Genomic DNA, 16875 nt, shown 5'->3' on the forward strand with positions numbered 1-16875 from the left:
ACCAATTCATGATTATTTTGGTCCATTTCTCCTTACCTTTTATTGTGCCTCCATTTGAGCTTTCTGACGGTTGTTGTAACATCCTCTTTTTTGATTGTTCTCTTAATGTTACGTTTTTTAATCCGTCTGTTCTCTTTTTATTGACCATGCTTCTTCTCTCCATAGAAGGTTGGCAAACTTCTAGTTTGTGTATGTTTGCTTTAGTTAGAGCCAAATCTGGCAGCCATACGTGACGCCCTGGTATTAAAAGTTACGTATAACTGAAGTGAAAAAAGAAAAAGACAGATATTTTATACTAGGCACCTATATAAATACAATATTATATATGTATGACAATATTTTTAAAGATAAGTATTTGTTGCGTATCCTTTATGGCTCAACTGAACATAAAGTACATTGTATTCCGAAAATTCAAAGATTCCAAGCGATATGCATGAAAGCTGCAGGTATGGCCTACTACGTTATATAGTATCTTATCAACTGAATATGTTATTACATGTGTCATCAAACTGTATAAAAAGTCTATTAATATTTCAATTGCTTGTGGTATCTTTACCACATGGAATGGAATTTAATTTCAAATATCTATTATAATAGTTACGGATGATGTTTGTGTGTATATATTTTTTTTACATTCTCTTTGTTGTTATTTCCCCAATAGCTAAACCACAAGTATTCAGAACTAATGCTAAAATAGTAACTTTTGTGTAGTCAACACATTTTGTTAGGGAAAAATAGAGCTCGCGAGAAGCACATAAAAATCTCTTACACCGAGCACTTATATCCAGATTTGAAGGAACTTTTTACGAAATTTAACGGTTAATGAATATTTAAGTTAAATAAAGGTTTTGTTAAAATATCTTTCTATTTAACTCTAAATATATTATTATTTATTTATTTTGCTATTTGTATAGCAACATGACAACAAACAATCGTACGGTGTATCCTTTTAGAAGGTGAACTCGTCTCGTTGGGCATGTTGCGGAAATAACTAGATAGCACTTAGCAAGGGTTATCACATAAGTCCTATAAAGTTTACACTTCGAAGGAAATAATTAATACAAAGATATTATTACCGGTAATAACTGCAATTTAAGATCGGTTTCAAGCCTTGGTTTCAGTTTTTATAATTGAGAACCGATTGAATTAAACTGCCATAGACTTAATGCTCTCGAAAGCATATTACAGAACAACAACACACTTTCTGTTCAATTATCTGTCACAAAATGTCAAAGTTAAGCAATTCATTATTTCGTTTCAAAAGATAAATATAAATTTGTATAATCTCCCTAGGGAGTTAAAATTATTCCTTTAACGTTGTCTTCATTCTCATCTATGTATCGATATCGATCAGATATATATTAAGTTAGGTTTAAAGATATTTATTTTCTTATTAAAAACAGAATATTGTCACTTACACTAAAATAATATGATGTAATAATTTGTCCGCCGTTCATTGCATGTTTCAGTTCATACATATTATCTAGGTACTTAGTACATTCTTCTTCACAAAATTTATAATAATACATATATAGTATAACAAACTATTTCAGACATGTTTTTTATAAAAACTTTGAAATGATGTAGTCTGATAACTCACATTTAAATGTTTTAAATGACTTAATCTTTTTGAGAGATGAAGGTAGACTATTAAAAAGTTGTGCGCCCTCGTAAATTAACATACGCTTGCCATAATTTGTTCTAGTCTTAGGTAGTATCAAGTAGCTATTATATATATTATTATGTGCAATATAGGTAGGTACATAATTAATTTGTTATCATAACGATGCACACACACATCTTTATATTCTCACCAATCAACACACACATAGGTAATCGTTCTCACTCGCAGCCGATAATAATTTGCTTTCTACAAAACAAAAACTCCTCTTTGTATCGTAAGTGGAAGTGTTCAATACTCCACGGTGTCACAATGTTCAATGCACGAAAGTGATCAGGTGAAATTAAATGATGCTGGCTCACAAAGGAATGGAGTGGCTTCATTTTTAAATATTACTAGCTGACCCGAAAGACGTGGTTCTGTACATAATAAATAAAATACTGTTTTTTTATGAACTTGTCAATAATATTTCATAAAATCATGAATTATTTTGTGAAATATGCTCCCTGTTGTTATAGTGAAATTGTTTTACAGCAGAACTGTCAAACCGTGCGTCAATAAATTCTCTCACAGAAAATATGTCCATACAAAACAAATATTGGAAATAAAACTAATTATGGGTCCCAAATCGAAATAAAAACTATCCTATCTCTCAAGTTGGACTAAAATGCACTCCATGAAGTAATCCCCATTTAAATCCGTTCATTAGTTAAAGAGTTTACTGGAAACAAACAGCAGGACACTGGATTTATATATATTATATAAGATATTTCCACTGCTTTCAGTAAACATAATAAATAGATGTCGTATACATCTCGTTATGAATGCTAATTCTAAAACAAGTAAAATATGTGTATACCCTATGTGCCTGTGTCAAGTGTAATCATAGACTTAGAATATACTAGCGTATAGACAATCTGACAGCCCGATAATAACGTGACCAATTTTGATTTATCAATGTCTGCGTGAGCTATACAAAATATTAAGGAGCTAATGCCAAGCATGGCTGACTATTTATGACCCGTAAAACAAAATCGGTTACAGTTACAATATATTCGCTTACCTTTTCAATCTTGATGTATTATCTCCGTTAGAGATATTCTTTCTTTTTTATCGAAAAAGGAGGACAAACGAGAGTAGGGGTCACCTCATGATAAGTGATCACAGCCGCCAACATTTTCTTGCAACACCACAGGTATCACAGGAGCGTTGCCGGCCTTTAAGGAAGGTGTACGCGCTTTTTTTTGTTCTTCTCTCTTGCACGTTTTGTTTTCCATAAATCTCGCACAAATAGCTTTTTTTTTTTAAATAAAATACTACTTGTTTTTGAATCAATCATCACAAATGAAAATACATACATTCATAAATCTTTTCTCTCTATATAATATTTGCATGGGTTTTAGTAACGCTATCAACGGACATTTGAATAATTCAGTTTAATATTAAATTATCTATCACGTACATACAGCACAATAAACTTTTTTTGTGCGAAGTAGAGGCGCCACGCTGAGTTTACAATGAAACTTTTTGACATTACTTACATTGGTAGATAGCCTTTCCAGCGTACAGCCTACCAAGTATTAATTTACGCGTGGCAAAAATACGAAATATGACCTAATTATTGTTCCAAGATATTATAATGTTGGTTTTAAAATAAGAAAATCTTTAAAAGGATTAAAACGCGTCTAATTGTAACTGTGTTTTTACATTACATTTTGCGAAATCTTTCGAACGCAAAATATATAGAAAGCTTATAATATTCAGAGAAGATATTATGAAGACAATATTACAAGTATGAATGTCCGAAACGCCTCTGTTAGAGCAGTTGTACCGCTGTTTGAGTAATAGAGATATTCGTCATTAGGCTGCATTTTGCGCTTGACCGACGACGGTCAGCGCTGACGTCGGTCAGACGTAGCTAGGATTGCTACGCGCGTACAGCTATGTCGCGGTGACGAGAATCGTCGGTCGAGCTCTTCGGTCCGGCGTACGTCGGTCCACTGAGGCGCTATGGTGATAAATTAGTGCGTTCAGTGCAACGCCGACCGAGCGACCGTATGTGCGTTCGAAACATCGTAATAAAAAATCGTAAACATATATATTGTATGAATTTTTCCTTCATTTTGACGCTCTATAATAATTGGCTACACATGATATATTCTCAGTCTTTTATTCTTAAAGAGGTTAAAAATGGATTCGTTTTTAGCAATTGTACACGCGCAATCAAGTTTTCTGACAGCTAGACTATAGAGAAACTGGATATTGTTTCAGAACTCGAGTGGCAGCGAGCCGCGGTCGCGCAGCGCGACTCCCGACTCCCTGGACTCGCTGCCCAGCGCCGGCTCGGGCTCGGGCTCCGGCTCACCGCCCACCGAGTGGGCAGACGCCACCACGCCGCCCGACTTTGTGTACGTCCACACATCATCATCAGTTATCATTTCAGCCGGAAGACTGCAGGAAAAAGTTCTCCCCCAAAGATCTCCATAACGATCAGTGTTGCGCTGCCCTCATCCAACCTATTCCGGTGATCTTGACCAGATCATCAGTCCATCTTGTGGGGGCCTACCAACACTGCGTCTTCCAGTACGTAGTGCCCTGACCACTGCCCCTACAGTTTCGCAATCAACCGGGCTATGTCAGTGACTTTGGTTCTTCTACAGATCTCCTCTATTCTGATTCGATCTCTCAGGGAAACTGGGATAGACTATATTAGCCTCTTAATGACCATATTTCGTCCACATAACTAGTTATTTGTCTTGTTTTTAGATAATAACAGGCCATTTTTGTAATAATAAAGCTTTGTTTATTCTGAATCACTTTTTACATTTTGTTTTTGTATAAATAAGATTTTAAACTTAAATTAAAACAGTTAATTCTAAAGTAAACTAAGTTAATACTACTTATTATTTTAATTCGGACCCAAATTTTCTATCGTTCTCTATCCTGTCCTGTTTTTATCCATTCCTTTCCCGCTATCGCTTTTATGTCATCGACCCACCGTCTCTTGGGTCTTCCGACTTGTCTTTTTCCTATCGGCCCCTTCCAATTTGTAACATTTAGTGTCCATCTTTTGTCTTTTACTCTTCAGATATGTACAGCCCACCTCCATTTTTGCTTTAAAGCATATTCAAGAACACATTTTTGTAATATCTGTCTGTAAATACGGTCAGGTCTGGGCTCAAGCCAAGCAAGTCCATACAAATTCGATAATCGAAAACACATTGGTGTGGATCGCCTCCCGGGTAAGAGGCCATTCTGCCATTGACGTTCCTTATTATAGGAATAATTGGAGGAACAAGGACATGAAGCACCCAATGATAATCCGCACGTGTCCATTTTAGTAAAATATTTAAAAATTCTTTATTTAATTACAGTTTTTGCTATTACAAAAGTTTTAAAAAAATGCCACATGCGTCGACCTATCGAACTTTTTCCAAATAAATCTTCTGTTTTTTTTTTTCTATTATATGTAACAATAATAATTAGTGTTCGAAATAACTTAATTTATTTAATATTAATTGTCTATGCACAGTTGACATTTCTTTGTTCACATGTAACAACTTTGATTGAGGCGTCTTGTCAACTTTTGAATCAAACATTGTCTTATTGTACATAAATTGATTAAAATTACTTTTTTAATGTTGGAAATTTTGGAAAGTATAACAACTACCACTACTAACTTCTGCTGGTCGTGTGTAGTGAGTGAAATATAAACCCGACTAAAACAACAGTGGTGATGAAGCGGTTCGTTTAATAGGCAATTTGCTTCCTTGCGATCGGAACACTCGCTTCCACTGCTTAACACCTCAAGCTAATAATAAAAATATAATGTGTACCTACTTCCATAAACAACAGTTCGGGATGTCATACAATGTTGTGTATTCTGTGTAGTGACAGTTACCCCGCGGACACACACTCGCCTGTGGCCCGCACTCCCTCCGCCCCCGCGAGCCGCCGTGTCCGCCTCTCCCCGCCGGCGCCCGCGCTTCATTCCCCGCCGCGCGCGGTTCACGAGCTCTTCAAACCGAACGACCTGCATTGGGCAGATATCGCCTCTAACACTGGTCAGTATAATTTTTTATTTGTAAGCACTAGTGACTAGTGTAATCAGACGCACAGTTATCACCTAATAACGATTGAGTCTCGATCTTGTCTTAGCCTAAGTCGTCTATAGGGCGTACTAAGGCTGAGATCGCAAGAGCAAAAAAGGAATGCTGGGAGAATTTCTTGCACCGCTTCTTCTCTCTTTGAGCGCCATTTGTTTCCGAAGCGGTAGTAGTATATTAGAAATACCATCAAAAACCATTCTAAAGGAATCAATTTTGAGAAAATAAATGCTTTTTTATCTATAGAGAATGTTCTAGAATGTTCGTTATATTTACAGCAGATGTTCATGATAATATTCAGATGGATATTTATATTTACTTAAAGCCGTATCTAACGTAAACACTCTATCTAGTTATAAGCAAAAGACATACTTTATTATTATTTATTGAGCGCAAAAAAAGAATGCTGGGAGAGTTTCTTGCGCCGCTTCTTTTCTCTCAGAGCGCTGTAGTATCTAGTATATTAGAAATACCATCAAAAAGAATTCTAAAGGAATCAATTTTAAGAAAATAAATGCCTTTTATGCCTTTATTATTTTAAGTTTAGGAATTTTTAAAGTTTGATGTTACGTTACAGAAGGAATAGAACTCCTGGGGTACCAGAGGTATGGCACAGTGCAAGGACCTCGAATTGGAAAGGAACGAATCAATGGATCTATTCTCAAAGACAACGACCCTTTTATGTGAGTTATTTAGAGCTATATCTATTATCTAAATCATTAACATTATCGAAATTGGTTACAATTAAAATTACCTGTATTTTTTATTCTTTAAAGCAATATTGTTTAGTTTATAATTGATATCTATTTCAGTGATTAAGGTATTTAAAAGTAATCTATTAAAGTAAGTAAGTATAAGAGTATTGCCATCCCTAAAATCGATCTATCGTAAAATATAACTTTTTATACATACCTGTCATTTGCCATGTCTGCAACGCACTTTTATTACACACTTATAAGGTAAAATATAAGGTAAAAACTGTTAAAGTCTTTTTATTTTTTCTAATAAAGCTGACACGTTTCTTACTGCAAATCATAAGACTAAATAATATTAGATAAAGAGGGTATTCTGATATTTTTTTTTATTTCTACTGTCCTAAATATAGGACAGTAGGCTTATCTGGGTTAAAGCAATATTGTTTAGTTAATAATTGATATCTATTTCAGTGATTAAGGTATTTAAAAGTAATCTTAATATCTGCTATATTTTACTCTGTGGTGGGTCACGTGATGGTAAAAAAATCGCAGCCCAAGCAAACGCCAAGAGTATTGCCATCCCTTAAATAGCAAGCTTAAAATTCACACGAAGCGCCACAAATTAGGATATCATCTTCACCATATGGATGTGTGCCGACCTTCCACAGTGCGGTTTCCAAGAAACTTTCTTAGATATACCAGAAAGCTAACTTTCTTGTGCGGTGTTTCCGGGACATGTGAACCTTAAAAAAATCACGTAGGTACATCTTCCTTAAAGGCCGTCAACGCTCCTGTATATTCCTCTGGTGTTGCAAGAGAATGTTAGCGGCGGTGATCACTTAACATCAGGTGACGCTCGTTTTCCATAAAAAATTGCACTATTTTCTATTAAACTATGTCGCATGGATCTTAAAACAGGGAAGCACCTACGTTGTAAGTAGGTACTTACGTTTCCTTATTGACTCTCACCGCAGTGCTTCCGATTCAATCGTCACGTACCAATGTCTTTTCGATCTTCGAACTCTTTGATATGAACGTTTATTCGATGCTTTTTAAGGTCGGCAATGCTCCTATGATTTCTCAGGTGTTAAATCAGTATGGAGTCACATTCCTACCATCAGATGCGTCATCAGACCCATACGTATGCTCGTTTGTCCTCTTTCATAAAAAAGTAAGATAACCAAGCGACGCAACAAGATGAATCTGATAAAAATGTAATCTTAAAATTTACGAGCACCTTTGATCTGATGTGTATTTTATTATAAAGGAAACATGCACCAGTGTCTCGCACCAAGAGCGCCGTGGCCACTCCGCAACCGCTCAGCTTCGAACACAAGTTCAACCTCGACCGACAGATGCTCAATAACAACGAGGTACGCCATATATTCAATATGAATCAATTAAGAACAAGAAACACACAATCTATGCATCGATTATGGAACCGAATAAAAATCAAATAATTTATTTTTATGATCATAAAGGACGAGACGAGCAGGACGTTCAGCAGCCAATTACAATGCAGTGCCGCTCAGGATTTTTGAAAGCTTGTCACCTTGAGGCATAAGATGTTACGTCTCATTTGCCCAGTAATTTCACTAGCTACGGCGCCGTTCAGACCGAAACACAATAATGTTATTATGCATTATTCACGACAGAAAAAGGTGCCGTTGTGGTACCCATAATCTAGCCGGCATCCTGTGCAAAGAAGCCTCCCACTGGTGAATTCCCTAAGTCGCCTCTTACACCCTTGGGCCTGGGACTTACCTATTCTATATATCTCCAGGGAAGCACAAGGCGGCTTAATCATACAAGCCGCAAACAGAACCCTAGTAGTATACAAATCCTATAACTATAAGCGAAGAAGTCCGCCACACAATATTTCCTTCTCATTCAGTCTAAAACTTCGTTAGGAGTGGTTAATTTATGGAGGAAGAAATTGCCGAGAACGAAACTCTGTATTTTGAGTTTTATACCTACCGTCTAAGCTTCAAAGACCAAAGTCCGGAGTTCTAGTTGTCTTTATCTCACTGATGACTTTCTCGCCCGAGTTAGCGCGACGGAATGTCGTTTTAGATTTCTTAAATCTGAAAATTTCTGAGCTAAAATTTCCTCTTAATAGACGGATCAAAAAGTTAAATAGCGGTATTCCCTGCACACGTTCATACCGCTCAAATAATGGTCTTGGTATTTTACATATTTGACATGATAGAATTTTCTTTGATTAACGCGAGTGTTACACATTTAAATAAAACACTTTTTAAAGCATTTAACTGTTATGTTTCAACTCGATGTTGCGAAACCATTTCAGATCTCGTTTAATATTAAAAAAAAAGTCGGGATGTTAAACCCGACCTTTAATCCTTGATCAAATATTTGACCTTATGTTCACAGGATTGGCCCGAAGCTGACAGCACGGTGGACATCGAGAGTGTCGGAGAGTCCCAGCTCAAGAAGCTGACGCCGCTGCTGTGGCTGCAGCTGACCGCCCTCTTCGACAAATACTCGCTGCCGTTTCACAAACGAAAATCACCCAAAAAGAAACGGAAAGAAGGTACACAATGGAAAATCCGTGTATCTGTTTACGCTGTTCTTATGCAACCAAAACCAAAGAAAGTTTACAATTTCTGTCTACCTAATCTGAGAAAAGGTTGAACCAGCTTTAAAGCAGTTTGTTTCATTAGAATTGTAAAAAAATCTAACTGGCCAGTTTTTCACATTTGACTTCCTATATCTTAGAAAAGGTGATTATTACTAATGAAATGTTAAAAAAATTTTAGAGGGTGCAGTATTCGGAGTTGCGTTGGAGACGCTACTTCGCAAAGACATGATCCTCTGGGAGGAGACTTGGAGCTCAGTTCCCGCGATACTCCGAACAATATCCTCGTCACTGCGAACCAAGACGATGGATGAGGGATTGTTGCGAGTGCCAGGAAACAAGCATAAGGTGAGATAACTGTACAGTTTTGAAGGTATTACCTGCATTACTACCATTTGTCAAAGTCAAGTCAAAAAAATCTTTATTCACTGTAAAACTTTATAAGTTATTTAGTGCAAGTCAGGATGAAGTAGAAAAGTTACAATAGCATTCAAATGAGTATAACAATATTCATTAACAAAATTTAGAACATTAATTCCAACTATCTTTATCATTCAAATAATCTTTCACATTATAATAGGCCTTAGATGTTAATTTATTTTTTACGACACATTTAAATTTTTCAATTGCTAATATTTTAATCTCATTTGGGAGTTTATTATAAAATATAACACAATCTATAACACAATTTGTTGTAAAAAATTATAATAAAATCTTTGGTAGTTAGTTTAAAAGTGGAATGTTCCAGTAAAACATAACCTCAAAATTGGTAAGGATGCTTAGTAATGGTTGCACATATAAAACTTATTATTTTAATAAAAATACAATATCATGAAATTTTTACATGTTGGTAAACTAACTAATAGGTAAGAAAAGGTAATTAATTATCAATATGAATAGTAATAATAATTTAAGCATAGAATTCTCTATAAAAAAAATTACTGCTTCACGGCACAATTAGGCGCCGTTGTGTTACCCATAATCTAGCCGGCATCCTGTGCAAAGGCCTACCACTGGTAATATCACTTACCCCACCTCATCCATATTAATTACCTCCATATTTTGTCATCATTTATCCTCTGTATATATCGACATTCATAATCGCAGTAAAAATATCTTCAAAAAAGAAATTATTAAAATATTAATGAATACACTAGATACAAAAAATGTTACTGGAGCAATATAAAACGAACAAATAGGTACATTAACACACACTACACGCACACATACACATCCAAACATAAAATAAACACTATAACCGATTATAACATAATATAATAATAGATATATATATTAAATTCGCATTCATACGCATAATATTATTCTTTTAATGTTTAAACTATACATATTATTATGTTAAAGTAAATTAAGTTGAAATTTATTTAAGTCGATTTTTTTGTTTATAAGTTAAAGTAATTTAAGTTGAAAACTCATTAGTTGATTTTTGTTTATATAGAGAGACCTGTAATTGGCTATTATATGTACACTAATTTTTAAGACTAATTTGTAATATTTATGGTCTTTTCAATAAATAAATAAGTAAATATATATATATACCTTCTCCAAGTTGAACATGAGTATGACGTCCAGGTTGAGTCGCTGTGCCAGCTGATCGAGCGTCACTGGTACTCGGACCGCAGCGACGTGGAGGCGGCCCTGGCCCGCGCGTCCGGCCACGACCTGGCCGCCGTTTTCAAGAGGCTGCTGCGCTCACTTCCGCAGCCGCCGCTCACCCAGGAGCTGATGCGGCTCTTCTACCAGACCTACTGTGAGTTACTTGACAGGACCGTTACGACTTACGCTATGTTATACAGTCACAAATTAAAATAATATAATAGTAGCTGAACCAGCAAACGTTGTATTGCCATATAAAGTAACTTAAAAAATTCAATACCTAAAATACTTGGGGTATAATAAAATAGTTAGGCTGCAATAATTATTATATTTTCTATTGCCATAATAAAATAAAAATAAATCGTCAAAAAAATAAAGAAATATATTTAGGGATGGGTTCACCCTTATCATTTAGGGGTATGAAAAATAGATGTTGGCCGATTTTCAGACCTACCCGATATATACACAAACAATACATTTGAATGAAATTTTGTGTGCAGTCGTGTATGTGTGTCGGTTCAGTCGTTTTGGAGGAATTTGGTAACAAACACCGGGACATAAGAATTTTATTTATAAGATTGTTAGGATTAATATACGTTTACAAAAAAAATAATGACTTTCATTATTTCAACATTGCTACCACAGAAATAAACTATTGCTGTTGGCTAACTCTAACAGGCTTCATGACCTTTAAATAACAATGATTTTAAGAGTAAATTTTAAGACACTTTTATAAAATCCGCTGATCAGTCGATATCTCTAAATAAATTGAAAGCGTTTATTAAAAAAAGGTCTCCTGTAAATTTATTCCAATTGTTAACTTAACTACACATTTGGAGAGCCTGGCAGTACTATATGATTATCTTAGCAGTAGCGATAACATAGCTAAACATTATATAATTTTTAAGAAAGCCTATTATATTTATTTCTTTAAATAAAATAGATAAGGAGTACTTGGTACATAGCATCTCTTGGTGTTTTTAATTTTGGGGAGGTTTTACCATAATCGCCACGCTTGTTAGGCGGGTTGGCGATCGCAGTCAATGGTGGTGCTCTCTTGGAAAGATGCTGCTGCCCATCCTCCGTTCTTTGTATCCCTTACTTGCCTCTTACGACACCCACGGGAGGAGACGAGGTGGTGCTATTCTGGTGCGACAGCACATCCGTTGACTAGCCTCAAGATCTACCGACGATCTGATCCAGATCGCCGAAATACGTTGGATGAGGGCAGCGCAAGAGCGATCGCTGTGGAGAATTTTGGGGGACGCTTTTATCCAGCAGTGAACGTCTTCCGGCTGATGATGATGAATGTGCTATTTTGAGTCTCACTTGTTGGGTTATTGTTAATCGTATTGTAATAAACTAACATCTAGCTGGCTAGAACCCAAATTTTATGACTGAGTAGAACAGTTGCTGAGTAGCTAGTTGAATATGCTACACACACACACAAAATATAATTTTCGTTCTGAAATCCCCTCAGAACACTACTGACCATATCCCCGTGGAGGAGGAGTTCTCTGATCATGATTTATGTCTTCCTATTTGTCAGTTAATCTTAATTAATAACATTTAAGACCATAATTTTTGTAACTTTATATAAATCATGGTAAAAGAGCGGTGTCTCCCCAACACAGGCGAAAAGCTTAATGGGAGATACCTTTTTTTATGGAAAAAGGACGACAAACGAGCGTACGGGTCGGGTCACCTGGTGTTAAGTGATAACCGCCGCCCACATTCTCTTGCAACACCAGAGGAATTGCAGGAACGTTGCCGGCCTTTAAGGAAGGTGTTCGTGCTTTTTTTGAAGGTACCCATGTCGTATCGTCCCGGAAACACCGCAGAAGGAAGCTCATTCCTCAGCTTTGTAGTACGTGGAAGAAAGTCCCCTAAAAAGCGCACAGTGGAGGACCGCCACACATCCAGATGGTGGGGATGATATCCTAACTTGTGGCGTGTCGTGAAGGTGGAATTTAGCGGTAGGAATCAGGTGAAACAGCTCTTTGGAACACTCCCCGTGATAAATGCGGTAGAAGACGCACAATGAAGCGACATCTCTACGCAACGCCAAGTGATCCAACCGTTGACAGAGCACAGAGTCCCCGACAATTCTGCGCCTAGTTTTTAAGTACCTACTCCTTGTTAAAGAAATAAACATAGTTTAATTTTATTTTAATTAATTCCATTGTTGTTCAGCGCTGTCGGGCAGCACGCAAGGCCTGGCTCTGAACCTGCTGGTGCTGTTGCTGCCGGCGGAGCAGCGCGCCACGCTGCGGGAGGTGCTGCGACTGGTGGCCGCCATCACGGAGCACAGCCACGCCAACAAGATGAGCGACCACAACGTGGCCATGATCATAGCGCCCGCACTCTTCCCGCCCAGGTACTAACAACCACACTCACATCCAGCGATCTTAATCTTAAGATAATTATCGTACATGTACCAAAATTTGACGATAATGACGACCCATACAGCCAAATGGCTAGTGACCCTGACTACTAAGCTAGAGGTCAGGTTCGAATCCCGATAGTCAGTGCAAATCATTTTTATGATGAATATATGTTTGTTTCCGAGTCATGATTGTTTATATGTATTTATGTAAGTATATTGTATTAAATATATCGTTGTCTTGTGCCCATAGCTATATAGTGGAAGCTATGCCTAGTTTGGAGCAAGATAATTTGTGTATTATTATGAACGTGTCTGTCACGCGCTACTGTCGAAAAAATTGAGCTTAAGGTTAACCTCTATTTTTAGCAATGCACGCACACTAATAGAAAGTGTCAAACAAATCGCTAGTGTAAGACGTAGCTTATCACGCACACTAAAGTGTTTAATCTGGCCTATTTTTATCAGTTGTCCTACAGCAAGAGCCTCTATCTAGACGTATAAATAATCTAAGGTAATGCAGATTAGCGATATTTCTAGAAATTGTGATTGACAATCATAATATTATATAATTATGCTCATCGCATATCTTTGTGTTTAATAATAGTTAAAATGTGTCCATTGCAGCCTACTCATCAAATCGTCAGACAGCTTGGAGACGCAACTGGCGACGGCTGCTAACAGTTGCCACGTGACGGAAGCCTTGATGAGGTGGAGCGACCAGCTGTGGAAGGTACCAGCGTCGCTGCTCGCGGCCGCTCAGAGGAAACCTCACCAGCTGCGGCGGAACAACCACACCTGAGCTGTACCGGTCGCGATAGATCTATGGAATAGACGGAATGAAACACCAGCGAAGACACGACCAATCCTCGGTAGAGAATTATCTGTGTTTCTATAACAGTTACTTTTTAGGTTATATGAGCTGATATTTATTGAATTATTACGTGCCTATTGTATACCACTTCGGCCATGTATCTGTTGTGAAAAGCAGCTATTCCGAAGAGTGTTTGATTATATTGGTGTTTATAAGTTAAAGGGGCTATTTTATGATAGTAAAACCATTTGACTTTAAGCAACTGATGCTATCAATAAATTGTGAATTATATATTTTATAGTTTTTAATATTGACCGTGATTGTAGTATATTAGGTGATTTTATAGCCAGAAAAATAGTTTTATTATTTACCTACCATTAATCGATATCTGGCTTGACCCATAATATTGTATTACTAAGTGTGATACAAGGAGTAAGATCTAAAGTATTGTGAGAAGAACCAGTTCCAAATAGACAGATATGGATAGCTGTTAGTTGTGGTGCTCAAATGTTGAATGTGCTGTGTTTATAGAGTGATAATTATAATCTTATGTTATTTTAGTAGAGTGTTACGGATGATCTTAGATTTCTTTGAAATTGAACATTTTAATGTGTTTTCGATTAATGTTGTAATTTTAACAGAAAATTTAATTCGCATACCTTTTAATATAACTTTTACAAGATCACCCGTAATCATACAAATGTGAATAAGATGCCAAATATTCATTATTATTGTGTTTATTTTAGTCTGTATAATATTTCGATTACCGAGGCTAGACCAGCTTCCATATGACAGCGGCGGGGACCACAGTTATTCAGACATGGTTAGGCGCATTCTTGTGAACTCAGAATCTTATTAAGATTAACCTCTACTTTGAGCAATTCATTACGTGTCATACGAATCGCGAGTGTAGACGTAGCTTGTCAGTACACTCAGTTAATAAACTTCGCCTGTTTTTATCGGTTGTCTAACAGCAAGAGAGATAAATGAATTAAGCTAACAATAATAATTGTCAACTATCACAATATAATTTATTGGTTTTCATTTATAACCTCTTTCATATAAACCGTTATTCTGTGTTACTGTCTCTTTGAATATTCATTCAATAAAGTGAAAAACACTTATTCATTATCAATATAAAAACTTAGAATGCTCAATTATTTTAGTTGTTAAATTGTATGTATTCTTTTTCTTGAAGCAGATATTCTATCTATTACATATTATGTAACTTATCTACTCACTACTGTATTTATATTATCTTTCGAAAATACCTGCACAATATTTTTGGTATTTAACCCTCGATATGACATCAATTGCATGTATCTGAACTTGAAACTGACGACGGCGCGGTCGTGTGTCGCCATGTTTAAGAAGACACGTTTGACAGTTCAACAGAAATCAAAGAGGACAGAAGTACCTACTGTCAACTGTTAGTTTTATTTATTGCACAGGACAAGATGTCTGAACTGTGGTTTATGTTGCTAAAATTATCTTCTGTATGTTGGAATGGTACCAGTCTAAGATTATTTATACGTCTAGATCGACTGTGAAAATGTGGAAAAAAATAGTGTTTAACTGTGAACTTCTATTTTGAGCAAAGCACTCACGTTACTGTGTAAGACGTCTGATGTAGCTTGTCACGTATATTAATGTAATAAACCTAATAGCAAGAGGCACTATCTAGACGTATAAATTATCTAAGGTACCAATAATGAACAAATGCAATATTGATTGTAAATATATTCCATCTTATCAATTGAATAGGTAAGCAAAGACTGACTGTGTATATTAATGTTTAATTATTTTTAAGTGTATTTACTTTCTCAAATAAAATGTATTACCCAAACATGAATTTTACTTCGAAACTCAAAATATAATTGATGTTTTGAAAACTTTATAGGCATAATATTTTTAGACGCCGAGTTACTAATATTAAAAACAAATAAATAATTTAAATTAAATGTTTAGCTACCATTGAATTCATATAAATATATTTATTGCAAATTAATCATTATTATATTATTATGGTTAACTTACAATTTTCTAAGAAACTAGTTACTAATTTTCATTAGTAATTTTAATACAAATAAAAGAAAAAACTAAAAAAAATATCTATCAGAAATACATAATTTTGTAATGAATGGGTTGAGATGTAATAAATTACACCCATTGTCAACTATTATTACTACTAGTACTTGTCTTTCAAAGAGGATGTAAGTACTATGTATTATGAGGCGGGGCTGCATAAGTAAATTTTAGTTTAGTATGAAACGTGCAGTGATTTGACATAAGTTTGAAATAGTAGTAATTACAGTATGGCGATTGACGATGAAGTATAATCCAGCTAAGTTTTAAAGTGAACAATTACTTAGAACGTAGTGGATTTCGGCAATCTCCGTTTTTTACAAGATTATAGCCGTCATCTGTCAGTGACTGCACGTTTCCTACAATCGACTTATTCGCTTTTTTCTTAGTTTCGCTAGGCTGTTCCTTTTTTTTTTAATCACATAAGCCGGCGGATTGCGTCCGCAAGTAGGTACCGGCCGTTCCGCATCTACATGCGCAAAGTATCTACATACTACGCTCGTTCATTTTTTTTATGGACACAGAGGACAGAAGAGCATACGGGTTACCTGATGATAAGATCACCGCAGCCCATCATTCTCTCTGATGTAACACAGAGGAATCACAAGAACGTTGCCGACCTTATAAAGCGTGGAAGAAACGTACATATGAATTTTAAAACCTAAAACACATTGGTGCGTGGCGGGCGAGGATCGAACCGGGGGCTCTGGGATTAAAGTGAACAGTTCAACGACGCTTCATATATCCTATAATAACGCACGTAAACTCGGTATGCACTAGGTCATCATTTATTACTGCGAATGGATTATTGTGCCGAGGGCAATGCTGTTTCAATTGAAATAGTTGTGAAGCCAGCTATCCCAGTGGTATACAAGGTTGCTTGCTCAGTTCTGCTGCCTGGCTTCAATTAGACTAAATTGTTATTGCATTTGTATTACAACAATATAGGTAGGCACCAATT

General features: G+C 36.1%; 1 protein-coding gene across 4 annotated transcripts in view; it reads left to right on the top strand.

The window, feature by feature from the left end:
- LOC126976263 (rho GTPase-activating protein conundrum) overlaps positions 1–15675 on the top strand; it is a 142733-nt gene extending 127058 nt beyond the window's left edge. For all 4 annotated transcript variants that reach the window (XM_050824519.1, XM_050824521.1, XM_050824520.1 and 1 more), the window contains 9 exons: positions 3893–4029; positions 5513–5685; positions 6305–6410; positions 7690–7795; positions 8814–8973; positions 9200–9366; positions 10609–10786; positions 12826–13009; positions 13643–15675. In XM_050824519.1, coding sequence (XP_050680476.1) covers positions 3893–4029; positions 5513–5685; positions 6305–6410; positions 7690–7795; positions 8814–8973; positions 9200–9366; positions 10609–10786; positions 12826–13009; positions 13643–13817 — 1386 coding nt within the window. In that variant the 3' untranslated portion in view covers positions 13818–15675. The remainder of the gene's footprint in view (positions 1–3892; positions 4030–5512; positions 5686–6304; positions 6411–7689; positions 7796–8813; positions 8974–9199; positions 9367–10608; positions 10787–12825; positions 13010–13642) is intronic.
- The last annotated feature ends 1200 nt before the right edge of the window (positions 15676–16875 follow it).

This window comes from Leptidea sinapis, chromosome 40 (genome assembly GCF_905404315.1).
Source record: "Leptidea sinapis chromosome 40, ilLepSina1.1, whole genome shotgun sequence".
NCBI lineage: Eukaryota > Metazoa > Arthropoda > Insecta > Lepidoptera > Pieridae > Leptidea > Leptidea sinapis.